The sequence below is a fragment of the Leptodactylus fuscus genome, chromosome 8, assembly GCF_031893055.1.
Source record: "Leptodactylus fuscus isolate aLepFus1 chromosome 8, aLepFus1.hap2, whole genome shotgun sequence".
Lineage (NCBI taxonomy): Eukaryota > Metazoa > Chordata > Amphibia > Anura > Leptodactylidae > Leptodactylus > Leptodactylus fuscus.
In genome coordinates, this window is record NC_134272.1 from 5503245 (window position 1) to 5527413 (window position 24169).

A 24169-nucleotide genomic window follows, 5' to 3' on the forward strand; every position below is an offset into this window, starting at 1 on the left:
CAGTGCAGGAGCGGCAAAGCCCCGGCCACAGCTGACAACACCAATACAAAGGGGCGGCGCCGGGGGCGTGGCTCATAGCCCCCCCCCTGTAACCATCAGGGCCTGTCTGGGCGGAGCTTTACCCCAGAATGTGGGCGGGTCCTTGTCACTGCTGTCACTCAGAGGGCAGTGGCCGGGGGCGGGGCCTGTCAGTCAGGCGCGGAGGGGGGCGGTGGCTTGAGCTGGCTCTCGGATTCCCGCGCATGCGCTCATGTTTGTTTTGACTGAAAATGCCGTCGGTTTCGAAAACGGCGCTGAGCGGCTCCCCGCAGACCGAGAAACCGACTCACTACACGTAAGTGTGGGCCCCGGGGCGGGAGGCGGCTCCTGGTGTCGGGGGGGGCGTTGTCTTGGCATTGGGTTTTCATGCCTTCTTCCCAGGTGGTGTGTGTATTGCTGAGGTAGTTGTCGCTCGGGTTTTCCGCCGCCGCTGGCCGCTCTCCGTTATCCGGTGACGGCGGCGCTGGCGGTCTGGTGGTTCCCGTCGCTCGCGCTGGCCGTCTGGTGTTTGCGGAGCCGTTACGTTGCTTGCGTAGCGCAGGGCGTCCTCTCCTAACGGCGCCGTACGCTGGAGCAGAGCGCAGGTGGCGGCTGAGAATAGCGCTGCGCGCGGCGCCTGCTCATTCCTGGACAGCTTCTCCCTTCATATAAAAGCTTTCCCTCCTTGCCGTCTCCTCAGTCTGTTCCTCGGGCTCAGCCTCCCGCCATTCCCGCGTTTTTCCTCCATTCTGCGAGCCCAGGACACAACAGGGGAGCCCTGATCTCGTCCCTCGCCATCTGCTAGCGCTCCCCATTGATTTCCAGGCTCCTGTGCACATTCCATAACGTGCAGACTTTGTGTAGCTGCTGGGGATCGTCTGTTTGCAGGGAGGAGAGCTGGGATTCCTCCAGGCATGGCTGCTTCCTCCTCTACTCTGTAGCATTGACATGTTGCACCCTGTAACAAGCCATAGACGTGCATTGCAATGTGGCAAGCAAAAACAAAAGGTGGCATGCTGCCTAGATAGTGAGCAGGCTGTCATGGAGGACTTGTTGTATAGGTTGTGCATCCACAAAAGGGGGTCTGGGGTGCAGCTTTTATATCTTACTCATCCCTTACCGTAGATATGGACCCCGTCATTGTGTCTGAATCACAAGGAAAGAGCTGGATGTGTTACGTAGCGAGTCACATCACCCAGCTTTGCAAAATTTTAGTGGTCAGAAAAGTTAGAGGACCTCTCCTGACCTGTCTGGTTTAGGAAGCGCCTGCATTCGCCATAAAGCAACGTTTTTGCAGCATCAATCCTTATTGCTTTGTATTGTGCTGTTCCTCTGTTATTCTTCCTAGAAACTTAGGAGCAGCATGACAGCTGGGTGTTATCATTCCTCTTGTCAAAGGGGAGGGTCCCTAATCAGTCAGCATTGATTGGACGGTTTTGGAGTACATGGAGACACCCTCAACACTCCCATACATGAGCATTCACACTGTGCAGTTAGGGTGCTGTAGACACCTGCAGTCACTAACACATGACTATACAGTATAATTGTGTATTATATATGGCCGCTGCCCCTTGCACTCTTTGGCTAGGGCTACATAGCACTTGGCTCATGATGCAAAACTGCTTTTGACTCCTTCACCAATGTCAGTGGAACTGTGACTTGTAGTTGAGAAAAGAAATCCTAATCGTTGCCTTTTTACGACTAGTCGTTGCAGTCGACACCCTTTGGGTCGCAACGTGACTCTATTCTCCTAGTGAAGGAGTTGCATAGCAATTTGGCAATCTTTGGTTAAACATCAGAAGTCGTAGGAAAACAGAAATAGAGCGCCTGCTCCAGGTAGCCCTCCCTTATCCCTTACACTTTTATCTGGGGATAGACATCTGCTCCTCTAAGGCCCGGCTCAGGTTTCCAGTTGTAACGTGCGTTGTACTCATCCATCATAGGATGGAAGCAATGGACATACACAGCTCGGGAATGGCAGGCAGAGCCCCCTCCATCTGCATTCATTCCAGTGTAAAAAAAAAAACAAGAGCAACAGACTTTACAAACGGAAATCTGAACTTGGCCTTAGGCTTGTTCAAACTCACTTGGGATATATTTACACGGAACAGATTTGTTGCAGCAATTTCTGCAACTGAACTGGCTACCGTACATCTGAGCGGGAATGCTTTTAGCAAGGATGGATTTCTGTAAGTCTCATTTAATGGGACACATCGTGGCCGGTGTCACCTTATAGCCTTATGCTTGGGAACTTCCACCATTGTGTATGCTAGTGTATATTTTTGGCACAGTGCACATGGTAAAGGCCGTAATTAGTATACCCCAGTATAACCAATGCAGCTGCCACATGACTGCAATAAACTATACCGCTATACTAGACTAACAATAGATGATAAGATTACTTGCATTGTGTCCAAGCACAAGACACCTTGTTTGGAATACTGGCACAAAGGCAAAGATAAATCTGCCCCCCCTGTCTTTGTCAAGTGCAGGACGAAAAGGGGCGGGGCATGACATTAGCGGTCCAAAGAGACAAGGTGACATGTCCCGGCACTGGATGTAATAATGCTTCAGCTTCATCTGGAGTGCTCCTTTAACTTCAGGGGTTGGTAGATTTATTTTTATATTCTGTATACTCCTTTCTTAATTTTTCCTAACTTCATTTTTTTTTTTCTCCCCCTCTTAAAGGTATCTTAAAGAATTTCGGACCGAGCAGTGCCCGCTGTTTTTGCAGCACAAATGTACCCAGCATAGACCTTTTACCTGCTTTCACTGGCATTTCTTAAACCAACGCCGTCGCAGACCCATCCGAAGACGCGACGGGACCTTTAACTACAGCCCAGACGTTTATTGTACAAAATACGATGAAACCACAGGAATGTGTCCCGATGGAGACGAGTGAGTTTTTGCTTCTTATTGTGGTCGGCGTTCTTCCTGTCCTTGACTTTTTCGTAGACGTGTTTTTGTCAGGGTTACCGTGTCATAAAACTTGCGATCGTTGGCAATGTCTTGTGTTAATGTGGCGGTGATGGGTTTCTACCTTGAGCAGATGAACGGTATTTTCTTAGGCCAAGGTCACACAATGCGGTCTGTTGTGAGATATACTGTAATAGACCTTCCCGTGGCAACTGACTGCAATTTTTGCTGTGGGCTTAACCCCTGCAGCTTTAGTGGTTTTTGCAGCAATCCTTAACATGCTGCGGGTTCCAAACCCAGAGCCTAAAACCCTTTTACCATGCAGAGTGCTAGACTGAAAGTCACGAGGCCCGCAGCAAAAATCCCTGGCAATTTACACAGCAGAATAGAATTTCTAAATTCTGAAGCGTGCCGCTTTTTCTGCGTAGAAAATTTCCATGGATAAGATGTGTATAATCTTATTCACTTGACTGGTATTTTTATCTACTGCAGGTTTTGCTTTTGTGTGAACGCGGCCCAAAAGAATTCCCAAAGTTATCCACAATCCTAAGGATAGAGCAAAACTTATTAAGATGTGATACTCCTTTAAAAGGGGGTTTCTGAGTTCACAGTAGCATCGCAGGACAGGCCTTCAATATCAGCATTAAGTCCCCTCACTGGCACCTTCACTGATCAGCTGTGTAGTTGCTTGTCTGCACGCCCGCTCCTGAGCAGGGTGCTGAGAGTTGGACCTTCACTCATCTGATATTGATGGCTTATCCTAAGGTCCTTACCTAATATCTCCATAAATCTGGTGTCATCATGAAGATACTAGGCAAGTGTGTGAAAGAAAAGAGGGGGGGGGGGCCTTTATAGCAACCAGTCGCACTTGCTGAGCCTCTTATTTAGCACGTAAACTTTTCTCATGGACAGCGACCATCTGCTTGTTTCCTGCTCTGTCAAGGTTTCAGGATTCTTGCAGTTATTTTATCTCTAATTTACTTCATTTGTCATCCTGTTTTGTTTGCGCATGTGTCATATAGAAAGTAAGGACAGAAAGCAAGAGAGAAGCTGCACCCGTGAGACACTGCACTACTGGTTCTTCTAGGGCAGGGGTAGGGAACGTACGGCTCTCCAGCTGTTGCAAAACTACAACTCCCAGCATGCCTACTGGCTCTGCTGTTCTTGCATTTCCAATGGAAGTGAATGGAGCATGCTGGGAGTTGTAGTTTCACAGCAACTGGAGAGCCGAAGGTTCCCTACCTCTGTTCTAGGGCTTTGACCCTACATTGAAGGGGTTTTCTGGGACTTACTTGTAATAGTTCAGTTTGTGACCACAGTGTGCGACATTTGGGACCCCCACTCAGCAGGCGCTCCAGTTTCTTCTCTATGGCAATGACGTCATGGTCATCGATTGAGACTGAGCTTCTGCTATACCATGCATTCTAGTGAATGGGGCTGAGCTACCTAAGTCTACATGCCCAGGAACGGGTCAGTAAAAACGGCATCAATATGTCCGCCCTGGACAACCCCCTTAGTCACACAGACCGGTCATGTACAACCTGTTGCGAACCCCAGGTCCCAGCATGCAGAGCCGCAGGTCGCAGACGACTCGCATAGACGGTGAATGAATTTGTGAAGTCTCATCGCTACAGCCCAGTATAGATTACGTTCCAAGCAGAAAGCGTCTCCATAGAGACTAAACACTTGGCGCTCGCAGGGACTTAGCCAAACCTATTTTTTTGATAAGAGTTTTGCGTCTGTAATTACATTAATTGGCACTTTTTATTTTGTTTTGTGTTGTTTTGTCACCGTAAAGAGCGGCGACGTGAGAGCGTTATAATTAGTTACTAAAATGAGGTTTATTTACGGCGCTACTAATAAGAAAATGCAAAGATTATCTCCTGGGAGAATTATTATTTTTTTTTTTTTTGACAATTAAAAATCTATTTTTGCTAGTGATACTTCCGCATTTACAAGGCCGCGGTTTACGTGTTTGTAATGATTTCTTTGCTTACAGTGCGGCTCTTTGTTATTGTGATGGCGCCGATGACTCTTGTGTAACGTGTAGGTTATTTTTTTTATTTTTATGTAAATTGTGAGCCCCATATAGGGATCACAATGTATTCCTATCAGTATGTCTTTGTAGAATGGGAGGAAATCCACACAAACAGGGGGAGAACAAACAAACTCCTTGCAGATGTTGTTCCTGGCGGGATTCGAACCAGGACTCCAGCGCTGCAAGGCTGCAGTGCTAACCACTGAGCCACTGCGTTGCCCCTTGTAACATGTAGGTTATAACATGCATGTAGCGCTCCAGACATGTGCGGGGGTATCCTGCTTTTGCCTGAAGTGATGGTGCTTAGTCTTATCTACCTTCTCCTAACAGACTATTCAGGAGCTCAATGTAGATTTTTGTGTGGGCCCAGTCCTGTGCGCCCGAGCTATCTGCTGCACGACTTGGTTCCCGTGAAGGGAAAATTGTCGAGGAACCTGCACATCAAGTAATCCCTATACTATCAATATGTCACCCATTTATAAGATGGGAATACCTGCTCAGTGTGGGGACGACTAATGGGTTGGTCTCTGCCATATTGTTGTGTCGTAGATGGGATGTAAACAAGCCCCATTCACACACTGCAGAAAAAAATCTGCAGCACTAAATGTCTTGGCCATTATTGAAATGGAGAGAATTGCAGCAGTTTTGGGCTGTTTCTTGCTACAGGGTTGCAAAAAAAGCAGCATAGCCAACCATAGCGGACCTCGTGTAGCCTGCGCCTAGTAATGTGTAATGTATTTATCATTAGCATTATAGCTCTATATACAATACAAGGCACTTTGTGTTTCAGACTTGTATAGAAAGTCTCCAGTCTACAGTTACAAAACTACAAGGCCCAGCATGCCCTGATAGCTGTGGGCTAAGGGTTGTAGTTTTGCAACCACTGAGAGCCCCAGGTTGAATACCACTGATATACAGTATATAGACAATGTCTAATACTTGTAATTTGCAGTTTTGCACCGTATACAGTGCACAGGAGTGTTTAGGTCTAGTTGGTGTGTGCAGTAGTTTTCGGCTGTTTTTGTACATTCAGGGTCTGCTAACACTTTTACAGTCTCGCTGGATTGCTTCATCGTTTTGGCACGAATTCCTGTTTTAACAGTAATGGATTCTTTCTGAAGGGCCTGTGCTTTGTTTGCAGTGGCAGGGCAGGCCCCCCCCCCCCCCCCGCCGCACACACCCCCTGCAGCCATGCTTTCTACGTGTTTGAAAATAGAGAAGTAGGAAGTGATGCAGGCGGGCCGGGGGCAGCCTCTGTACTCCCTCACGTACCAGGGGCCGCTCCGAACTCAGTCACACTGGATTCCAGTCACACACGCAGGAATGATCTGCTTATGATCAGGGCACATGTTCCGCATACGGTGCATGTTTTACACTGGCTCACACGTGTCTTGTTCACTTCTGCTATTTGCACACTGGCTAATTGTGACTCTTTACTTCACATTGAATATCTCGCTTCTGGTCAAGCTGATCTGCACTGAATCTCTTGGGGATCTAAATTTCTTCTGTGCAAGGTTATAGGGGGTGATACAGCCCCTGATATAGTAATGTGTGCCTTGATAATATGCAGCTTGTGCAGGGAGTCGCTGTGCTCCTAGTATGGTAGACATGAAGATTGCAGATCCCATTGGTGGACAAGGCCTAGTGGGGGACACGCTTTAATACTCTATGCTGATTTTGTGGCATGAAAAGAAAATCACAATCCTCGTGTGGGTGACGCCAATTGTGACAAATTGTCTAAAGTCTCATTTTTCCTTGGCCCTCACCACTTTCCTAGTAAGGGGTGGTGTGGGCTAAGCCCACTATCAGATTTGCGATCAGTTAAGTTACTTTACTGGTGTATATGTTGTCAGGCATGTTCTCCAGCTATAAGGATTATACAGACCAGTGTACTAGCTGCCAGTCTCCATAGTATGGCTACGAGGCTATCCCTTGATTGGCGCAGGAAAAAAGTTGGAGGAGTTTTTGGTGCACGAAAAAAATTGACATTGACCCACTGTTTTGAGGATAGATTAGAGATGTTGCGTGCCCTATCTGTTCCCTGGAGCAGGACGAATGCCAAGAGGAGTTGGTTGGGCAGGGGTCACCTTTGCACACAGCCGCACCGTTCAGCTCCGTTGGACCATGGGTCTGTTAAAGTGAAGCCGTATCAAGTGTTTGCCATCTCCACTAGTCCCATAGGGCGGATTGTCGGCCTACACCAGTTCTCAGAGGTTTGCAACCCATTTCCATTTGCAACAAAAGTTGTGCAGTGTTTTTATGCCGCTCTTGCTAGTTTTCTATGCAAATATCTGCTGGGTGCAGGGCGATTTGTTTTCTGTTGTAAGTAATGACCTTGATGTGCAGCAAGTTCTTGATTTACGGGGAGATGGGTGCCTTGTCGTAAATTAGCAGATTCCTCCACCAGCCTTCAGAAATTTCTCCCATAGAGTTGAATAGAGGGCTGTGCACGTGGGACCACCGCTCTATACAACTATTCCTGTCTGTGAGGACCCCTAATCTGGTGATTGGACCAACCAATCACATTGCAGCTTTAAAGGGGTGCTCCAAAATTTAAGATTGAAAGCCTGCCCATAGGATAGGTTATCAGTATTGGATTGGTGGGGGTCAGACACTCGGCACCCATTGTCAATTAAGTTTTTGGAGCGCAGTGTACGAAGCCGACATGTTGTGGTTTTGCTGCATTGTGGCAGTGTACAGAACCATCTGATTCGTCTTCCAACACCGTGCTGTAAATGACTGATCGCTGAGGGTCCAGACTCCCACCCACCCGATATTGATCTATTCTAAGGATATCAAACCTCAGACAATATTTCCAGAGCTGTTTAACCAATGTAAGGTGCTGCCTGTGTGGGAAACAAGGTCGGTCTGCCTCGTGCATATGGCCATATGCTATATCCGCATGTTACTCGTAGTTCATTGACCTGGTCTGACCATTTCGGGAGGCCTTTACCGTGGAGCTTTCCTTCGCGCTCGCTCCACCATGTGTCTGCTTGTACGCCTATGAGAAAGTGTGAGCGATTTGCTGCAGTTGGTTCTTCTTGGCCCTATTAATAATTAACATTGCAGTCTGCGTCTTATCTTAATTGCTCCATTAGAGAGATTGTGTGACTAATGCGGATGTCATGTTTACACACAGAATAGCTGAGCTGAGCGTGCGGTTATGTGGAGAGGCGGCGACTTCTGAAGACCTGGAGATGAAACACTAGGATATGTAAAAAAAAAAGCTTGTAATGTCTGCGTGTAATCCCGGTGTCAGGGCTCATGTACATTAGGGGTTTCTGTTTTGTTGGAGTTGCAATGTGGATGAGCGTCGGCCTACGTCTGTACCTCCGTATGGCTCCAATTTCTTTAGGATTTTGTATGAGAGAGTTAAAAGGATTATGCCACGGAAAGTATTCATCCATAGGATAGAGTGTAAGTAGCTGATCGGTGGGGGTCTGCATGCCGAGACCCCTGACGATCCTGAGAATGGGGATTGTTTGGCCCCTGTGGATAGAGGATAAGTCTGTTAAAGGGGCCCATCCCATAAAGCAATGGCATATTCAGTAGTACTTGATATTGAGAGCCTGGTCATAGGATAGGGCCACCACAGAGGGTCCGGGCGCTGGGACTACCATTAATCCTAGGAATGAAGGGGCTACAATACACCGCGTGCCCTGCACTCGTTTCCCTACACTGTTGCTCCCCAGCCATCTGCTTTGAAGCAAGCTACATAATGGCCGCCGACACATGTGGCCCGGGTGCTGCTGTGCCAAGGACTGCATTAATGCCGGGCTCCATCCCCTTCATTCTCAGGATTGGTTTAGGTTCATAAAGTGATGGCAGATCCTGCATTAAGGCCACACAGGACAGGTTGGCAGGACCTAGCTGTGCCAAAAAACAGCCAAATTAGTCGAGACCTCTTACCGTGATGCAAAAACCAAAGGTAATTGACCTTACTGAATCCGCGTCGTTCCAGTTCCAAAGCTGCCCTGTCCCCCCAATGCTGTGAACACTGGCGACCGCTGGAGCCATTACCTCTTCTACGTCTCTTTGTGTTGTTTTCTGCCCCATCTTATGTAGTGCGCCATCCACTGGTGAGTTGCTGTCCAGCATGTGGTCTCTGGACACATGGGGCCTCCAGTTCTGTGACGTTTGGGGGTCTCACTGATTGGACCCCCACTATTAGGATACTTATCCCTTATCCGGTGGTTACGGGGTCACTTCTACCCTGTTGCCCTTCCTTCCTTGTTACCGTCGTGGCCACGGTGAAGTCCTTATTGTTTAGAGAGAAATCTGTTTAGCGCCCTGACAATCAGCGCTCTGTACTCGGCTTCACTTTGAGACGTCTGATCTATTTAGACGTCTTAGAATCCGTCCATATATTATTTCACTCTTCGTTTCGGGTCAGTGATTAGGCATCAGAACAGATTCCTGCTGTTTACTCACAAGCCCAGCGAGGACGACGCGGCCGCCTGATGTGGGATTTGCATTAAACATTTCCCTCTGATCGTTTTCCTGACCATTGATCCGGTGACTGACGATACAGCGGCCAGGCTGCAAATACGGGGAAGTTTTACTACGAGTCTGAACTGAAGAAGGTGATTGAAGAGTGGGGACGTGTTGTTTATATCCCTAACCCTCCACAGCTGATCTGGTCCCCCCCCGCCCTGCACCCATCAATTGTACGGGGCCACGTCCCACGTCTGCACTATACACATTGGTCCTTGTATAGTGACGGGGCTCGGTCACTGCAGCAGCAGAGTGTAGAACAAGGTGCATGTACAAAGATATTTGCAAATGTGGATGGATTCCTCAGCTAATTCCATTCCATGCAAACCCATGAGAGTGAATGAGTGTATTCACATACAGAATATAGAAGGTGAGTTAAAGGGGTTGTCAGGAGCAGAAGGTTCCGGACACCGATGGCCCATCTGCAGGATTTATATATTTTTTTGCGTGTTCTTTGTTTATTGCTAATTTTAAATACAATGAGAATGTTTATTAGCAATGACCCGGAAACTTGTTATACACTTGGTTCACACTAGCATTGGCTGTCCGTTGCTCTGATCTATCAGCAGATTGGTAAAATAGAGGTTACCTATGGAGCCCTTTTTTGTCCGCTCAGTTGCTGCAAGCGTTTCCTATGTAGCGGACAAGTCTCCTACCCAGTTGTTGCCAGTACTATATGTACATGTGAGCTGTTTCGGTGACGTTTCGAGCTGTACAGCATTTGTAATGGGTCGGAGGATCGGCGTGGTCATTCCCAATTAGGATCTAGTTCTCCTTCCAATAGCAGCCTCTTAGTGCGCCCCCTGTTGGCGTCCTTGGTTCACTCATTCTTAGTCGGTGGCTACATAAAGCCCAGACCTGCGCCTGTATCCGGACGTGTGCACATCATAGTAAGTCATAATCTGCAATTTTGCAGCTGCCATAAAGATCTTACAAAGGCTGCAAAGCGAGGATCCCGCCCGACCTGTGTGAGCCCCCCGGCTCCTTAGATTTATCTGTCCTTTATATCGGTCGCTCCTCTTTATTAGACTTGCAGGTCTTCGCGGGAAAAAAAAAAAATCCATTGCTGAAGCCTCCAGGAATCCTTCACCTTTATGTTTTACTTTCACAGGCTGCAGCCCAAGTTAAAGGGAGAGTGTTGGCGGCGGCGGCTGCGGCGCCATCGCCGGGCTAATTCTCTGTTGCCATGACAGCCTTGATGTGATGAAAATGTAACGCGGCTCCGTCTACGCGCTCACCTGGTTAAGGCTGATGTATTATGCAAGGCGCTTACAGCAACGGCTCCTGCAAGATGTTTGTTGTCACCGTCGTGTCGTCTTTTTTTATTTTTTCTTGATGCTTTTGGAAAGGCGTCTGCAGGAGAGTCTCGGATTCGTCTTCTGAGGTGCAGGATATAATTATAGAAGACGCCTCTACGAGGGCTACACATAATGAGGAAGGTGATGGCGCCCTCCCCAAGTTCTTACTGTTTAATAGGAGATAATTTGCTCCGTCTGACTAAGTGGTAATGAGATTTGATCACAGTCCTGGCGCGCCTGAGCGGACATAGACAGATGATCATTCAGTCCCCGTACTCTTTGCATATTCTGTTCACACCCCAAAATTATTCTTTTTATGCAACTATAAGGGTAAGTTCACACGGAGGGATTTGGGGGCAGATTGCACCCAGAATCTGCCTCCCGTTGTTTTCAATAGGACACTGAAAAAATAAGCGGTTCCTGAAGCTGAGCCTGGGCCGAATTGGTGCTAGAAGCGCCAATGCTTCTCATCGAGGGTCGTCTGCGGTCAGCCAGGAAAATGGAGAGAATTCCACTTCATCATCCACAGTGTGAACTTGTCCTAAAAGATGGATATCTGCTGGGGTACTTTTTTCTGAGCGTGCCTGTTTTCAATGGGAAGAGCATTCCCTTCTTATATTGTGCATATTAAAGGGGTCTTCCAACTTTTTTTTTTTTTGTTTAATGGGACTGCAACACCGCATGTCTTCTTAAGCCTCAGTGATAAGATTTGCAGACCACACCACAAGGTGCATATGCTTATCTTCGCCCGCTGGCATGATGTCACCTCAACACTAGCCCTATATTGGTTGTATGACGGAGATTTGGGGAAAGAGGGTGTATTCTGCATGTTAGTCTCAAATACAACCCCCAGCACAGAAACGGCCACATGCACCCCCGATATCGCAGCCTGAAATCCCTGTGACTGTGCTTGTAGGGGTGGATATCCCCAGTATACAGATCCCTGCCATCTATCCATTGTGCCGTCTTTTCTGTGTGGGCTTCTCCTGGCTAATGTCATTATACAATGGATGCTTTTACATGGCGCTGTACAATTGTCTTTTCATCATCTTTCCATACTCCTTGTGATGTTGTTCCCTGGACCGGGTTGTATTAGGATTCTCTACTGTACTGCGCGCGCTTAGGATTGCACGTGAAAGCTTGACGTATAGAATCAGGGACAAATAAAATATTGCCATGGTCTAGAGAGAAGAACGTATCCCTGTACATAGTCCGACCAAGGCTGTATAAAGCTTTGTAGTATATCGGTGGGGGATCATAGGGGTCAGACCCCACAATCATAAGAACAGGGCTCCTTAGTACCCCGCTTGTCTAAATGGATGTATTGTTAATATTGTATATTGCCGTGTAGCAGAATGGAAATCTACACGGTGAGATGGAGCAGGGGGATTATTTTTTCAGTGTCCTGCTCAGATTTCTGCCTCCCGGTGTCAGAATTGAGGTGAAATTTGTTGTTGATTTTGGAGCAGATCTGTGGCAGATTTTAACTGTGTGGATGGGTGACGTTTGCAGCTGTATAGGTGTAATATCATGGTATAAACAATAGGTCACTTCCTGGTGAGCCTGGGCCGCGATTCGGACCTTACGTCATGGCCTGGACTGCTCCAATGGTTGTTGCAAATGGTTGGGAGTCGTGTTATACTTTGTTACCCTTGTTGTTCTTATTATTAGTTACATAATTGTGTGATACTTTTATTTCTTTTTTTCCATTTTAGTTGTCCATATTTGCATAGGACAACAGGCGACACCGAAAGAAAGTATCATCTACGTTATTACAAGACCGGTACTTGTATTCATGAAACAGATGCTCGAGGGCATTGTGTGAAGAACGGACCACATTGTGCCTTTGCCCACGGTCCTCATGACCTTAGACCTCCTGTCTATGATATAAGGTAAGATTATTCTTTGCCCCCATACACACACATATATATTATAGCAGTGTGTCTGTATGTAAATTATATTTATATCCTATTATATTGAGGCTGGTTGGTGGGGGGGTCCGACCGCAGAGACCCCACCAATCCTGGGAATCCAGTGCTGTCGGTCTGTGATCTGTTCTCTATTCTGGCCAGAAAATGACCAAATCTTATTTTTGTGACCCAGGGAAATCCAAGCACAGGAAGCCTTACAGAACGGGCAACTTGGGAGCGAAGGAATTCCTGACCTGCAGCCGGGAGTGTTAGCCAGCCAGGCAATGATAGAGAAGATTCTAGGAGAGGATCCCAGGTGGCAAGGTAAGGCCGTAGATGGCGTCCTGATCCGTTCTGCAGGCACCAGAGAGCAGCACCTTGTAGTAGGATTATTAAGGGCTAGTTCACACGTGAACTGCCCGCGCGGGTTTTGACACAGAGAGAGACGCGGCGAGCCGCGTCTCTCTCTTGTCAAAACCCGCCCGCCGCGACCATCGCTGTCACAGCTTAACCCTCTGCTGTCAGCTCAAATGAATGAGCCGACATAGGAGGGAGCTGCCGGGGGCGGAAGCCGCGCGGCTGAGCCTGCGCGGCTTCCGCCTGAAGAAAGGACATGTCCTTTCTTTTCGCCGCTAGCAGCAGCTCGCCGCTAGCGGAGAACCGAAGCCCGGCGGTCTCCATAGACCACCATTATAAGGGGAGGTTTTGGACGCGAAATCCGCTGTCAAAAACCTCCCCTTATACTCACGTGTGAACTAGCCCTAATAGTAGTGACTGACTACGGGTTGGTCAAACCCTGTGAATGTTCAGATTGGCCACAGGTTGGTTCTGCTTCTATGAACGTGCTTAAAGGGGGGTTCTTTAAAAGGACAACCCCTTTCTGTATGCGCTACTAGGAAAAATGGATGCCTAAGGGTGTATATCAAGGTGCTCACAAGGAGTGTTCCCAAAGCCCTCCATTCACTTGTAGATGGCGACATCTAGCTAACTGTGACCTAAAATAGCGCAAAAAGGTCTTACTGTAGTGTACAGTACTGTGTAAAAGTTTTAGGCAGGTGTGTAAAATAAAAAAAATGCTGCACAGCAAGAAATAGTTAAAAAGCGAAAATAGAAATGTAAATCCCATCAATATTTGGTGTGACCTTTGCTCTTTGGAGGCGGAGCCCTGGAAATGATGATCCGGCCCCCCCCCCAGATACAGCCCTGATCTCATCATCTTCCAGTCTGTCTGGGATGACATGAAGAGAGAGATGGATTGGTGCCTGCAACATCCACAGAAGATCTGGGCATAGTTCTCCAAGATGGCGGCGGGAACAACCTCCCTGCCCAGATCTGCCAAAAACTGTCTGCAAGTACCGAGAAGAAGGCAAAGGTCACACTGAATATTAATGGAATAAACGATTAACCCTTCTTTTTCTTAGAAGGGTTCTCTCCTTACTTTGCAGCATGTCAGAGCTATATGCATTAGTATTGAGTCACTGAGCACAGAAGTCTAGGCCAGACCTGCTCACACTTGGGTTAGGGACCGCCAGATGGTGTGGTGACGATGACGACCACTGAGACTCGGGCTCCATGCAGGGCAGAAGGTACCTGCGGTACAGCTGGAGGCCGCTCGGTTCCCATTCACAGTGAAGCGACTTAGATGAGCTGATCTCGTTCCCAGAATGACTCCAGTTACAGGTCAAACACAATTTACAAATTTACAAACCTTGTTTTTGTATAAAAGACCGAGCTTGGATGAAACGATTCCTATAGATTTGTAAAATCTCAGCAAACGACTTCTGCATCGAGCGCGGTGCAAAAAACGTAATGCTAATGGGCCAAGAGTCCCCAAACTGCCACCTGGTGGTAAAGCGTGGAAGTGCAGGACATTTTATGTTGGTCCCTCAGACGTGACATCATCGTCTTTACATCATTTACACATTGATGACATTGCAGCAGGATATCCCATAAATACCCGATGTGTGCAGCAAACTGCGAACATGACCCATAGACCTTAGACTGATATTGTTATGCTCAGTGCAGGATTGGCGGGGCCGTGCATGACAAAGAATTATGTTTTTCACTGTATTTTTTTTTTATCTTGGGGTCTGGTTTCCAAAATTTGAAAGCTTTTTAGTAGTTTGCATAATGGAGCCCAAGTGAAACCCGATCCCAAATTTCAAAGCCACCAAGTGTGAACGGGGCTAAGCGTCTGCTGATCAGATTGCCCCATAATCTATGAACAATAAAGCTTTGTAATCTCCCTACTGTCTGTCCTCGGCCGTTGGTCCTGTTTTGTCCAGGCCGCGGTGATGTTGGGCCGTCAGTCGCTCTTTGCTACTGCAGTATAGAATAGAGTATTGGAGTTGTGTGATCTGTCACTTTGCACGTGGCATCGCTACCGACTGGCTTATTAAAATATATTAAGCATTTGTTTTTTCTTTCCGCAGATACAAATTTTGTACTGGCCAGCTATAAAACCGAGCAATGTACTAAACCACCCAGACTCTGTCGCCAAGGATATGCCTGTCCTCACTACCACAATAGCAGGGACAGGAGACGCAACCCAAGGAAATTCAAATACAGGTGGCTGCCGCTTTATTTATATGCACATTGTCGGAGGGTATGTAATACGTGTGGGTGTACTATCCCCCGAAATCCTCTGTACAGCACTGTCCACACCATACGACTAGGACTCTGGGTTTAAACACTGCAGCAGTCACTATCTACAGGACTATTATAGCATTGCCGCAACTCTAACGCTCCGCTTTCTCAAAACTCACCACCTCGTTCTGTTTCAGATCCACCCCGTGTCCAAGTGTGAAACATGGGGACGAGTGGGGCGAGCCTTCGAAGTGTGACAGCGGGGACAGTTGTCAGTACTGCCATTCCCGCACCGAGCAGCAGTTTCATCCAGAGGTGAGACGCAACCGCTGTCATGGCCGACTTAAGAATCTGAGAAGTTCTAGCAAGAAATAAGAAATTTTGTGTTTTAAAGGGAGGAGATTTATCATTGAGGACTTTGTCACCTATGCAGGAATTAGACTTTAACAAGGGGAGATGCAACATCTAGTTGTCAGTTGATTCATAAACTTGCAGGAGGAATAACAGAGGAACATTGCAGAGGTGTCAGAGAAGGTTTAGCCAGAAGTGGAGTTAGCATAACAGAGACGAATAAGAAGCCTCCTTCATATTTCATCTTGCTTTGGCTCAACAAAATCGTAAAAACTGCGGCGTTGTTACATCTTCACTCAGGGTTTACAATGTCTTCCTCCTAGATATACAAGTCTACAAAGTGCAATGACGTGAGGCAAACTGGCTACTGCCCGAGAGGACCCTTTTGTGCATTCGCACATGTTGAACGTAAGTAACGGTCACATAGTGCGGTGTGTACGTGTGACACATAATGGCGCCATGTTGCAATAAATTGTATTTTTTTTTTACTTTGTAGGAATTCCCTCTGCTGAAGAGACTATGAATGTCATGATGCAATCGAGCTGTCATATAAAACAAGCGCCGTCTCTCTATTCTGCAGACAGTATAGGCCTCTCCGGGGACTGGAACACGACTATGGGCTGTACTAATAGCCTGCTGAACCACAACGAGCAAACCACAAATGTAAGTATCTGTGTCGGTAGCTACTGACGCCTTCATTGTCATGGTTGATTTGCTGACCCTTCTGGCTCTCTGCACTACATCTTTACATACATTGTAGTTAATAGGTGATGGATTAGTCTGCTGGAGTCACCCAGACCTGTAAATGTGACCGTGCGGGCTTGTGTGTCGTCCTGAGATCTCCTCCTTGGCGTCAATACTTTATTGCACTTTTTTTTTTTTTTTTTTTTTTTTAGGGATCTCACAAATAAACTTATTTTATTCCTTTCGTCTTTTCAGGATCTGTCGATTATCTTGAGCTTTGTAATCCTTCGATATTCTTTCCCTTACTAATTCATCCGTATTCATCTGATCCGTTTTCTCTAGAAACCCTATATCGTCATTGTAGTTTAAGTCAAAATATAAAGTTTTGGTAGAGGGGAAATTTTCTGACAACCAGCACAAGTCCTTTAAGCTGAAGTTTGCTGCAGTAAGATGCACGGAATATTCCAGGAGACATGGGTGGCTGTCTGTGTGATACAGAATAATCTCTCATATCTGGCATATACGCACTCTATAATATACACCATTAGATACACGAATATACTGACCTGGGCCGTGCGGGACGTGGCGACTCTTATCTCCACTTGTGTTCGGCAAGAAGCTGCAAATGATTATACAAAAATGTTAATTTGTCAGAGAACATATCAAAACTTACACTGTAAATATTTTGAAAGGACTTAAAAGGTCTGAGTTTGTTCCTCTATTACTTATTCTGGGCCGTTCCAATGCAGCAGTTCACATGGCCGTGTGTTTGTGTTTATTTTACTTGTGCATTTTCCTAGATCCTCCAGTAGACACAAGTCTGAGGGATCTGTGAAAATACGTCTCGGACAGATACAGAACGGCCATGAAATAGATCGATTGTTATTGTACACCATCTTCTAGATATAGCCTTAGTCTTTGAAGTTTCTATATACAGGTGTTGGGATAAATTTTTAGTATTCCTTGTGATCTCTCTAGTGGTGCCGAGGATTAAGGGTTAAAGCCTATTCCTGGTTATGGTTACAACCTTTAATATTCTTGCTGGTCTGGGATTGTGAAGGCGTTATGGCTGGTCTTACACGACCGTATTGGTTTTTGCGGTCCACAATTTGCTGATCAGCAACACTAATTTTCACTGCAGTCGTCCGTGTCCATCTGCAATGTGCCGTGCAGCGATGTCCGTGACTTTGCAGACCTGGGGTATTCAGTGCGGACCCCGGTCACGGCACAACACACCACAGATAAAATATCTGGTCGTGTAAGAGGCCGCACTGAATACAATGTGTCCATAAATGGTTTGCAATTGAGAACCCACAATTGTGGACCATTGGCGGACTTAAATTACGTTCGTGTAAGGCCAGCCTGCTGCTTTGAAGTGAAAAAAGGCAAAAAATAAAATAAAAAATTAAAATTAAAATACTGACCATTATAGCCCCCTGCTGATACAGTGCAGACCCTCTGGATGTTCCTCACTTAAGTTAGGGCCGTAAGCCAACTTTGGCAGGGACTTCCATCATACAACCAAAGATATGTGTTGCCTTGCAAATCCACCCCTGAGGGGTCTGCAATTGTGCCCTTCTAGTGCGAAATAAATTAATGACCTAGGTTTCCATTCACTTGCATTAGTGAAAGAATTGCAAGGTGACCTTTGGTCGTGAGATGGGAGTCATAGCCTAGAGTTACTGTGTAGGCCTAGACTACAACGACAAGGCAGATGTTCTCCGCTGGTTGCGACTCCTATTTGTCTCTGCTCATCTTTCCCGCACACTAAGTGGTAGTTGATGGATTTGTAGACATCTAGAGACTTGCTAGGAGTTACTAGGCCTCTTGTTTGCAAATCTAAAGAAACAAAGGGGTTCAGTTTTCTGCTGAACTTTTCTGCCCCTTTGGTCGGTTTCAGCACCGGGACCTCCACCTATCAAAACTTCTGACGTGTCACATAATGATAAAGTTCCTGGCCTAGTTTCAATATTGGCTGTACATGATTATTCACACTATAATCTGTAATATAATATTCACATTACGGCTTTGCCGGGCGGATATATTTATTCTGGATCCTTTTTCTCCCCCCGATCTGTTGTGAATGATTCCCTGGATACTTTGTTCCTCTCGTTCTTGTGACTTTGTATTCGTTGTATATATTGTAAGTTACAACATAAGAGCGCGCCATAGCGGATACACTGATAGGGCCGTAAGCTGCGACACTTTATTAGGGATTCTTTTTCTTCTTCTATTATTGTACGGTGAGACGATTCCATCCGGCACATCCATTATTTGTTTTCTGTATTCATATTCTTCCTCTACAGATTTCATGCTGTAGTAGTCCCACAGTTACTTCCAGCTCAGGGAGCAGTAGCTCCTTCTCGCCTGTTGGGTCCATAGTCAGGCCAAAATCATTAGCAAATGGTTTGTCTTGTGAATCTACCGCCCCAGGTGTCTCTTCACCAGGCTCTACCTATCCAAGAGCGCCAGGTTTTGAGCGAGAAGACCAGGTATGTGTCAAACTTGGGATTTTATTCTTCCTTTTTTTTCTTTTTTTTAAATGTTTTTTTTTTTTCTCTCTAAAATTTTGTTGTAAAGTTAAAGAAGAAATTCTTTCCAATTCTTGTCTTTGTCTATTGAGGGGTAATATTTTATGGTGAATACTATTTTTTTTGAAATCTCACGCAATCCCGGGCCTCAGGTTAACAATGCATTGCAGGGGTATTGTGGGGAGAAACAAGTTATGTGCTACCTCTCAGTATTAGACAGAGAGTGGAAAGGAGGTGCATGTGATGGACCATCACTCTATTCACATTGGGTTCTTGGCTATGGTACTCGGTGGTCTCCATCGGTCCTGTAAGCAGAGATTGGGATGGATAGGGGACATGTTATTGTTAATGCTTTTCTTATTCCGTTCAGGGGTCCCAAGCGGAAATCCTGAATGCAGATGTTGACCCAGGCCCTATGCTGCAGAAATGCAGAAGATTTTCCCTGTGTCAGGGTATATGGATGAAATCCCGAGCTATGAACAAAGAAGCTCTTGCATGTTCTGTTTGCAATACATTATTCTATTTAGCAATTGTTAGACTAAAGATTTTATTTTTTTACTACTTCCTTTTTCATGTTAGTACAAGTAGTGCAGTTGTTTTTCCTTTTAGGCCCCGTTCTTGTAGGGTGACCCAGGATCAATGTTTCTCGTAGCCACGGCCCCCTGGGCAGAATGCAGACAAAACTCCAATGTCCTAGAAATCCTGCAGGTGCCGCATTATAAAGTATTCAGGCCTAGGTGACGGGTGCCGAGAAGTGAATAGAGATTTCCTTCAGATATTGTGTTGTACCATTGTGTTATACCATGCCTGATGAAGAGACCCGAGTAGTCTCCAAAGCTTACAATCTGGCCTGGAGGGCTCTCAATCTTTACATTAAAAATGTCTTGTAAGGGAAGCTCAGGCTTGTCATCTGGTGAGAAGAGGTTTTTGCTCTTTTAATCCACCTGAAATCTGGTCCCAGCCGCGCCACCTAACAAATACCGTACATTCACATATTATTCATTTACATCACTTGTTTTTCTTCCTGACCTTTTTTTTTTTTTTTTTTTAATTACTAAATCAGAAAAATAAAAAATAAACGGATGGATGTAAAATTAGAAAGGAACACAAAGCCACGTATAGCCACATATTCCCACATATAGCCACGTATAACCACACATAGCCACATGCAGCCCTTTTCCTGACACCTTATTGTTTGGTTGGCATTTGGTCCTTTCTTCCTCCTTATTGTCAGGTTTGGTAAAGGCGATCGATATAATGTATCAGTAATTGTTCTTAAGTCTTTATCATTGTAAAGGAGAGTTTAGGTCAAAATCTTCATTCCCCTATCCCTCTGTGTTAGAGTGGTCGGGGTCTGGTCTGACCCCCAGGATCACTGCACATAATGGATTATTTAACCCTTTAATCACCAGTTTGTTCTTTACTACACGATCTCAAGATATCAAGATTCTTTGTTACTTAATTTACCTTTATGGAAGACGGAGCTTAGGTGTGGACTGTAAGAATGAGGACAGTCACTGTTTAGCCTATTTATTCTAATAGTGACTCTATTCACTATTATTATGATTATTATTATTATTGCTTATTGCACTTCTGGTTTCAGTATTGTAGAAAGCCTAATAAAACGCTGACTATATACCAAAAGTCTTTGGTAGAAGCCCAGTATAATTGAATGGAGCGGCGGCCATACCTGCAACCACCAATATATTTATACAGGTCACTTACGGGCATGCGGGTTCCTACAGAGTCTCACAGCAGCAGCACATCTTAAAGGGATGAGTGATCACAGTGCAGATCAGTGCGCAGTAAGTGCCCCCTAGAGGTAGCTGCAGGCACTTGTGGTCTTATGTTTTAAAGGATTGAGATGGGAATAAGAACTCCTAGGGTGGGACTGATGGGAACAGAGACCCCCACTATAAGGATAAGGTTATAAATGAATCTACTAGAGCTCAGAATGACAGGGTGGTAAATACTCCCTTTTATGTCATGTGAAGGTGACAGCTGGTCAGACCCTTGTATTATTTACACCCAAAGCTGCGCTTTACATAGGAGGACCCCGCTGTGATGGGTCATAGGACGTCGCTTATTCTATGTATGTTATACGGGGGGCTTGGTCTAGTTCATTTTCTTATGTGTGGTGAGTATTTTGAGACCTAATAACCACATGCTGATTTTCTTCTAGCTTGTCCTATAACGTCAGCCTGTCACCGCGCCTTCTGTAATGATGATATCTGTGTAAATGTTTCCATAATCTCAGCAACCAAACTTCCTTTCTACACAGATCTGTGATACTGGACTTACTTGTCGGGTGTCTCGTGCTACCCCTAGGAGAGACTGTGAGAGTCCTGACAACCCCGCCAATACAGGATGATTGACAACCTTCTATAACCACACTGATTCAGGAAAATCTGTCAATCCCTATGTGTGGGTGGGGTAGTCAGGACTCTTACTGTCTGTCCTGTCAGCATTTAGACTGTTCTATTTATGGCCGGGCTCAGCTTGTCTACATCTGTTCTATCCTGCTCTAAGTGCAGAAGAAATCATCTTTGTTCACACTGATGATCTGAATTTTCCAGGATTAAGATACTGATGCCCCGCGGTATCCCTATGATAGATCAGAAGTATTTTAGATGGGTGCTCATCTGATACCCAGCACCCACATCCATCAGGTGATATATTGGGAGCCACGGCCACTGAACCAACACGGTGAGCTGAGGTGTAGATGATGATATCCAGGTATCAGCCTGTTAATAGGGAGAGGGTATCGGACCCCCACTCATCTCCTCTTAATGGGGAGAGGGTGCCAGACCCCCACTCTTCTCCTCCTATTAATGGGGAGAGGGTGCTGGACCCCCACTCATCTCCTCCTATTGATGACTCTCCATAGGACAGGCCATCGGTATCTAAATCCTGGAACTTCCCTTTAAGGCAGTAGCTTGAGCTCATCTTCATCTTCATTATCTCTTACACATCACCAGTCCTCCTCACGTTGCATATATTTTGTCTTTGTTCTGTGACTATAGCTCAATGCATTTCTCCACACCAGCTTGTGCTCCGCCATTGCCGATCCTTGGAGCAGGAGTCAATTATTGTAGGACAGTCATCAGTGAACCACAAAATGTTATTTGAAGTCCATTGCTCTGATCTGTCATAGGATCAGGACAAAAGACTGAAGGACTGATAGAATACTGACTGCGGCTGAATATGCTCTTTGTCTCCCTTCTCTGTAACGTGTAATAAACTTTCTTCCATCTTTGTTTAGTCTTTACCAGAAGGGAACAATGGACTTGCAGAACTTTTTCCTCCATTATATAAGTTCACAAACCAGACATAAGAAAGCTCCGACTTCTATTATACGTGACAGGGGGAGGCGGACGGGACGGTCTTTGGTTACACCTCTATTTTTGCAGTACAGCAGTGTGATAATACTGGATTTTGGCTTCCTCTATAGGGATCTTAAAGGGGTTGTCCGACCCCAAATTGATTGTCCTAGTGAGGACCTATCCTGTGGAATGTGAACGTAGCCTTATAGGGTTAAATAATAAGGCAAGAATCCTGGTCGTGTAGGAACGTACGTGTGATTGGGGCAATAACTGGTGATACATGGGGTGGTTATTACTGGTACATCCTCTTACTGTGTGTCTGGTACCCCAGGGGGTCACTAGTGGCCCTCTTATTGTAGTAGGCTTAATAATAACCCGGTAAAGGGTTAACAGAGAATTTCGATATCTGCAGATGATCTTAATCTCTGTAAAGCCGTCACCGCTGAGGAGGATACGGGGAGGAGGGAGATGGCAAAGTTTGGGTAAGGTTATGGAAACAAAATGTCCCGTTATGTATAAAAATAGGAAGATTCTGGGTAAAACGGTCACTAAAAGGAATATCGGTGGATAGTAAACTTAAGCAAGCGGTGCCAGGCGGCCGCTATCAAATCATATCCTGCGATACATCAAACGAGGATCAGACGCTGGTGATAAGAAGGTTCTGCCTCTGAATAAATGACGACTTGGGTGGAATATTATATTGTGTAGAAGAAGGACCGAGCGGGTGCAGAGGAGGGCGACCAAGGTAATGAAGGGGGATGGGCAGGTTAGATGTCAAACTGGAGGTTATTGAATTCGGAATAAAGAGTTTGGGGCAACCTAATTAAAGTGAAGCTTTCAGTCTATGAGATCTGTCCACAAGGGGGCGTCCAGGAGCCCTACATCAGGGGTAGGGAACGTACGGCTCTCCAGCTGTTGCAAAACTACAACTCCCAGCATGCATACTGGCTCTGCTGTTCTTGGAATCCCCATGGAAGTGAATGGAGCATGCTGGGAGTTGTAGTTTCACAGCAGCCGGAGAGCCGACGGATCCCTACCCCTGCCTTAGACAAAAGATCCCTATGGTAGATGGGAATTCCTTACTGTAAGGGTGGTGGGACTAAGGATCTTGCTGCTACAAGAGGGGCCTTCCTTATATACAGTCCTATGAAAAAGTTTGGGCACCCCTATTAATCTTAATCATTTTTAGTTCTAAATATTTTGGTGTTTGCAGCAGCCATTTCAGTTTGATATATCTAATAACTGATGGACACAGTAATATTTCAGGATTGAAATGAGGTTTATTGTACTAACAGAAAATGTGCAATATGCATTAAACCAAAATTTGACCGGTGCAAAAGTATGGGCACCTCAACAGAAAAGTGACATTATGGATTATAGGTGGGACTTGTACTGTTTTTCTATGTAAGTGAATAGGACAAGCTTTGCTATTAAACACAGGTTATATGGATGAGATGTGCCTATGGGGGCGAGGTAGGAACCCCAATCTCTTATGGTTCTGGAGAACCCCTTTAATGTACGTTTTGATGTGTTGCAGTCATTGGTTAGGCAGTGTAACTAATGTCACGTCTGTCACTAATTCATATGTAAATATTCGTGTCGCCGAAAAAGCCGACATCCGATCCTGTGTGCGTGTATTTGCTTCAATCACTTACTGTTTTACATGTAATTCTCTGGTTACAAATGTTTCCCTTGCTTTATAGGCAAAACACAAGTGCCTGTCTCTGGATAATAATCATAAAATGAATGACCAAGAAAGCAAACAGGTATGGAGCAGACGTGGTGTGACATAATGTGTGTAGTGATGTTACAGTAACCTCCGTGCATGCTAACGTTACCAGATCTGCACCATTTATTGGTCTTGGTTCTGTAAATCTAATTGATAAAAGGGTTTCCAGGAGGTAAATATGGATGACGTTTTCTAGGATATCCATAACTGATTGGAGGAGAGCCAATACCTGGGACCGTTACAGATCAGCTGACTCGAGCACCATTGATATTAGCCGCGTATCGTGTGGCC

The 24169-nt window shown here is 45.8% G+C and overlaps 1 protein-coding gene across 3 annotated transcripts in view; it reads left to right on the plus strand.

Annotated features, from left to right (window-relative positions):
• The first annotated feature begins 243 nt into the window (after positions 1-243).
• UNKL (unk like zinc finger) overlaps positions 244-24169 on the plus strand; it is a 36734-nt gene continuing 12808 nt past the window's right edge. Inside the window, exons 1-10 of one of the 3 annotated variants that reach the window (XM_075285077.1) lie at positions 244-334; positions 2707-2916; positions 12480-12656; positions 12868-12998; positions 15107-15242; positions 15458-15575; positions 15935-16019; positions 16108-16274; positions 18602-18787; positions 23853-23915. In XM_075285077.1, coding sequence (XP_075141178.1) covers positions 270-334; positions 2707-2916; positions 12480-12656; positions 12868-12998; positions 15107-15242; positions 15458-15575; positions 15935-16019; positions 16108-16274; positions 18602-18787; positions 23853-23915 — 1338 coding nt within the window. In that variant the 5' untranslated portion in view covers positions 244-269. The remainder of the gene's footprint in view (positions 335-2706; positions 2917-12479; positions 12657-12867; positions 12999-15106; positions 15243-15457; positions 15576-15934; positions 16020-16107; positions 16275-18601; positions 18788-23852; positions 23916-24169) is intronic. The other 2 variants (XM_075285075.1, XM_075285076.1) reach the window with 2 other exon arrangements.